This window comes from Rhea americana, unplaced genomic scaffold (genome assembly GCF_003343005.1).
Source record: "Rhea americana isolate MKP2758 unplaced genomic scaffold, rheAme1 scaffold_219, whole genome shotgun sequence".
Lineage (NCBI taxonomy): Eukaryota > Metazoa > Chordata > Aves > Rheiformes > Rheidae > Rhea > Rhea americana.
This window is the reverse complement of record NW_028186326.1, coordinates 21,205-26,173: the sequence shown is the minus strand read 5'-3', so window position 1 is coordinate 26,173 and position 4,969 is coordinate 21,205. Positions and strand designations below refer to the sequence as shown.

The 4,969-nt window shown below is 63.4% G+C and overlaps 1 protein-coding gene across 1 annotated transcript; it reads left to right on the top strand.

Moving 5' to 3' along the window:
- The first annotated feature begins 533 nt into the window (after positions 1-533).
- FBXL16 (F-box and leucine rich repeat protein 16) lies at positions 534-4,563 on the top strand. Its single transcript, XM_085305319.1, has 5 exons — positions 534-1,238; positions 2,676-3,184; positions 3,586-3,670; positions 3,942-4,005; positions 4,331-4,563. Exons 1-5 carry the CDS (start codon positions 534-536, stop codon positions 4,477-4,479), a joined length of 1,512 nt encoding a protein of 503 aa, XP_085161445.1. The 3' UTR covers positions 4,480-4,563.
- The last annotated feature ends 406 nt before the right edge of the window (positions 4,564-4,969 follow it).

The following is a 4,969-nucleotide window of genomic DNA, read 5'->3' as shown; positions in this document are numbered from 1 at the left end:
ATCCTCCGTCACTGCCCCAAAACATGCTGCATGGGGTCGCTCCAGCTTCCGTCTTAGGGAGGTGGGTGAGGGACATGTGGATCCATGGGCTCAATCCTGGCAGCATTGCACTTTGCAAAGTGCCTGCAATGAAGTGATGCAAAACCCAAAAGGGGGGTTCACAGATGAGTGTGCCTGCAGGRGACATCCGAGGACACTGCAGGTGCCAGGGCCACGCAACCCCACAGAGGACACTGCTCTTTCCCTAGGCTGTGCCGAGTCCAGCACCGGCCACATGCAGTGTTTGGGCCTCTCGCAACTCTGCACTGCCTTTTTCCCCCCCCAACACTGCCCTTGGCCCGGCAGGAGGGATCTCTGCTCTCCTTTGGTTGGGATGAGTCAGGTGCCCCGTTCCCCCCAGCTCCTGCCAGTGGCCCAACGTCCCCCCTTAGCGACTGCCTCCTTTCCTGGCCCTCTTCTGTGGTCCTTGGCAGTGAGGGAGCTGGTGCCCATGGCAGCCCCCCACCCCTGTGTTGCAGAGAGACCCGTGGAAGATGTCGAACCAGAGAAACAGCGACACCAAGCCCCCATGTTTGCCCCGCAATGGACTGGTGAAGATCCCCACGCAGCCCAACGGACTCGGCTCCGCCAGCATCACCAAAGGGACCCCCGCCGTGAAAAACCGCCTGTGCCAGCCTTCCTCCGTGCCTGCCATCCTCAGCCCGGCCTTAGCCAACCACAGCGACCTGCCCATACCCAGCCTGGCATCGCCCCTGTCCTTGGCCGCTCTGGCCGGAGTGTCGTCCCCTCCCAGCGCCTCCCTGGTGGGACTGAACTCGAGCGAGGCCTCCCCTGGCAAGGAGCAGCCCTCCCCGGAGCGGCTGCCCGGCTCGCTCTCGGAGAGGCAGCTGGCGGTGGACGAGAAGATCCTCAACCGCCTGTTCTGGTACTTTTCAGCCTGCGAGAAGTGTGTGCTGGCACAGGTGTGCAAGGTGTGGCGGAGGGTCCTGTACCAGCCCAAGTTCTGGGTGGGCCTCACGCCTGTCCTGCACACCAAAGAGCTCTACAACATCCTGCCCGGCGGTGAGAAGGAGTTCGTCAGCCTCCAGGGCTTCGCCGTCCGGGGCTTCGACGGCTTCTGCCTCGTGGGCGTCTCTGACCTGGACATTTGTGAGTTCATCGACAACTACCCCCTCTCTAAGAAGGGAGTGAAGTCCATGAGCCTTAAGAGGTCGACCATCACAGATGCAGGGCTGGAGGTAGGTGTCCTCAGCGCTGGCAGGCAGCGCATACACCCAGCGCCGGCCTCTCTGTGCCATGGGAAGGGAGTAGCCGCTGGACTAGCTACACCACCGTCACCCACAGTCCCCACATATCACCCTAATGGGAGCTGGCATCACTGCTGGGGCCCAGCACAGACCCCCCCCCCTCACCCTTGGGAGTGCTCCCATCCTCATCCCGCTCCCTAGGAGCACTGTCTCCAGCGGCAGCGCCCTCCTGCCCCATTGCCTTCTCCTCGGCTTCAAGCCTTCCCAGCTCTCAGCCCCGTGTCCTATCCAAGAGCAGCTCAAACGTCTCTAGTCAGGAGGGATGATGGAGCCATCCCTCCAGGCCTGGGGGAGGATCCCTGTGTGTGTGGGGGGGATTGTTCTGCCTCCCCCTTGTTCCTCCCTGGTGCCTGCCCAGCGTGGCAATGCCCCCCCCCCCACAGTGCGGGGCCTGGAGGCACTGGCAGCCTCCGTGGGGTGGTCCCGCCACAGCCGAGTCTGGCCGGAGCGTTTGCCATGGCAGGGAACACATGGCCACCGCCTGTGTTAATGAGAACTCTTAATGGAAACGGATGCAAAAGACGTGTTTCGTCGGAGAATGTGAACCCCTGATCACACATGATCAAGTTTCTTTGGTGCAACGAGTTGCCACTCATCAGATGCACTGCAGTAGCTAACCCCGCGTGCCCACCTTCTCTTCTTCTTTACCAGCCTTGCTTCTGACCTTGAGAAAAAGCAGGCAGGCGCCTGCAGATCCCAGTTGTACTGGGAGCCCTTGCTCTCAGCCACTGACTGCAGGAGCTCTGGCAGGCCTGGCTCTCAGTCCGAGTGTCCCTTCTCTTGGGTGCCGTGGTGTGCAGGACATCTTCCCACCTCTCTTGTGCGATCCTTTCTGGAGAGGCTGCTCTTCCCTGCAACATGGGCTGGGTCCTCCCCAAGCAGGGAACACGCACTGATCCTTCCCACCCTTCTGACACACAGTGCTGCAGAACAGGTGCTGCTCCCTGGGGCTCCCAGGCCTCCATGGATGCCCCCTCTTGTCACCCTGCTGATGCTGATATGTGCTATCRGCTCAAGAACAGCTCCAGAGGTGCTGGGAGCTGGGGCAGAACAGGGCCCTGGGAGGAGGCGGAAAAGGATGAACCTCTGCAGTCTGGCTCCAGCACTCGTGGGGGCACAGGGGGCCATAAGCTATTGGGAGTGGGAGAAGGCTGGAAGGGCAAAGGGCTGGTGGCAGTTGAAAGAGTCTGAGGAGGACATAGGAGTTAATTCAGAGCCATATTGGGCCAAGCAGGGGTGTGAAGGTGTCTGGCTGAATCCTCGCTGGCAAGGCAGTGGTGGGAGAGCGGAGGCACTGGCACRGGAGGCTCTGCGGGAGGACTGGGGCTGAGCAGGTGCTGCCTGTGCTGACCGTGAGCCTCTTGCCAGGTGATGCTGGAGCAGATGCAGGGCGTAGTGCGGCTGGAGCTGTCGGGCTGCAACGACTTCACGGAGGCCGGGCTGTGGTCGAGCCTCAACGCTCGCATCACCGCGCTGAGTGTCAGCGACTGCATCAACGTGGCCGACGATGCCATTGCGGCCATCTCCCAGCTCCTGCCCAACCTCACCGAGCTCAACCTGCAGGCCTACCACGTGACGGACACGGCGCTGGCCTACTTCACCGCCAAGCAGGGCTACACCACCCACACCCTCCGCCTCAACTCCTGCTGGGAGATCACCAACCACGGCGTGGTCAACATGGTGCACAGCCTGCCCAACCTGAGTGTCCTCAGCCTCTCGGGCTGCTCCAAGGTGACGGATGACGGTGTGGAGCTGGTGGCTGAGAACCTGCGGAAGCTGCGCAGCCTYGACCTGTCCTGGTGCCCTCGCATCACGGACATGGCCCTCGAGTACATCGCCTGYGACCTGCACAAGCTGGAGGAGCTGGTGCTCGATAGGTGAGGCGTCACGTCAGGGTGAGAGTGGGGCCATGGCAGAGATCGGGGTCTTGTCTTGTCCCCTGGCACCRTGGGAATGGCTACTGGTGCAGTGAGACGGCTGCAGCCTGATCCAGGACTCCACAGCTCCTTCTCCGGGCCATGGGGCTGGTGTACGGCCAGCCCGGGATGTGGGCCCCTCCGCAGGGCTCGGAGCGGGTAAAGTTCTGCTGGGGGCAATGCCTCTCTCCTGCTGAACGTCTGGCCGTGCTCCGGCACAGCAGCACGCCACCCCCTCGATGAAGGTCCCTGTTTTGTGGGGAGCCTCCCCGGCTGAGCTCCCTCTGGGTCGCAGCAGCACCCCGCTCCCCCAGCTTGGTGGCAGTGGCCAGCCAGTCCTGATACCCTGGTTTCCCTGGCAGGTGTGTGCGGATCACTGACACTGGCCTCAGCTACCTGTCCACCATGTCGTCCCTGCGGAGCCTGTACCTGCGCTGGTGCTGCCAGGTAGGCAGGGGGGCAYGGGAGGGCCTGGGGCACTCATCCTGCACATGTCTGGGGGCCCACAGACATGTCCTGCTTGGCTGAGTGGCACGGGGGGCACAGGAGAGGAGCGCTCCCTTCCCACAGCGCGGCCTGCCCCACCTGCTTCGTGCAGCCCCTGGCATGGGCCATGTGAGCCCACCGGGCCAGCCAAAGAGCCTGCCTGGCACTGGGAGCCACGTGGCTGCTTGGCACCGTGCTGGGACCAGGGATCTCACCCCCTTTTCCTTCCTAGGTGCAAGACTTTGGCCTGAAGCATCTCCTGAGCATGGGAAGTTTGCGCCTCTTGTCTCTCGCCGGTGAGACCCGTGCGCTGCTTTGTCCTTGGTCTGGGCACCGTGATCCCTGTGCGGGGAAGCRGGAGGACAGGGCGAGTCTGTGCGTGGGGACAGGGACAGACCCCTTGGGACAGGCTCAGGACAGAACTGGGATGTCCTGTGCCACCGGTCCTGGTGGCATCGCCCCCTYGGCACGGTGGTGCACCCCTTCCCAGTGGGCTCCTGCTGGACGCCAGGGTGGAAAAGCCCCAGTCCTGCCCAGGCTCCACRGGGATGGGTGCTGGGGGTGCTGGGCACCCCCGGCCCTGGCTAACTCTGCTGACAGCGCCGCGGTTTCTGCCTGCAGGTTGCCCCTTGCTGACCACCACGGGCCTCTCGGGGCTGGTGCAGCTGCAGGAGCTGGAGGAGCTGGAGCTGACCAACTGCCCCGGCGCCACCCCGGAGCTCTTCAAGTACTTCTCCCAGCACCTGCCGTGCTGCATGGTGATCGAATAAGCTGCTTTGCCGCCAGGACTGGCCTGTCCGTGRAGTCGTCTTCTCCAGTCCCAATCCAGCACTGACCCAACCAAGCCGCATCGTCGTCTGACATCACCGAACTGATTCCTTTCTGTTCGGGGGGAGAGGTGCAAAAGACGCTGTCGATTTAAGCAACCCACGTGTAAAGCAAACCAAAAGTCCCTCCCATCGACACATCGGGCAGGGGCGCCCGCAGAGAGACCTGTCGCTCCGGTGAGGGGCRGGGGACGGGGGCAGCCCCCTCGCCGCAGCCCCGCCGGGGCGCCTGTAAATTCCCCGCGTCCCGGCCATCTCTCGTCTCGTCGTCTTCGTCGCGGTCTGTCCCACACAACCCTGACAAACGGACAAGCAAACTGCCAAAAACCCAAACGGACGGAGGCAAGCGAGGAAGGGGTTAGCCGCGGGGCGGGCGCTGGGCCCCCCGCGCCGCCGGCTCTCCCGCGCTCGGCACCCAGGGGGCTGCGAGGGA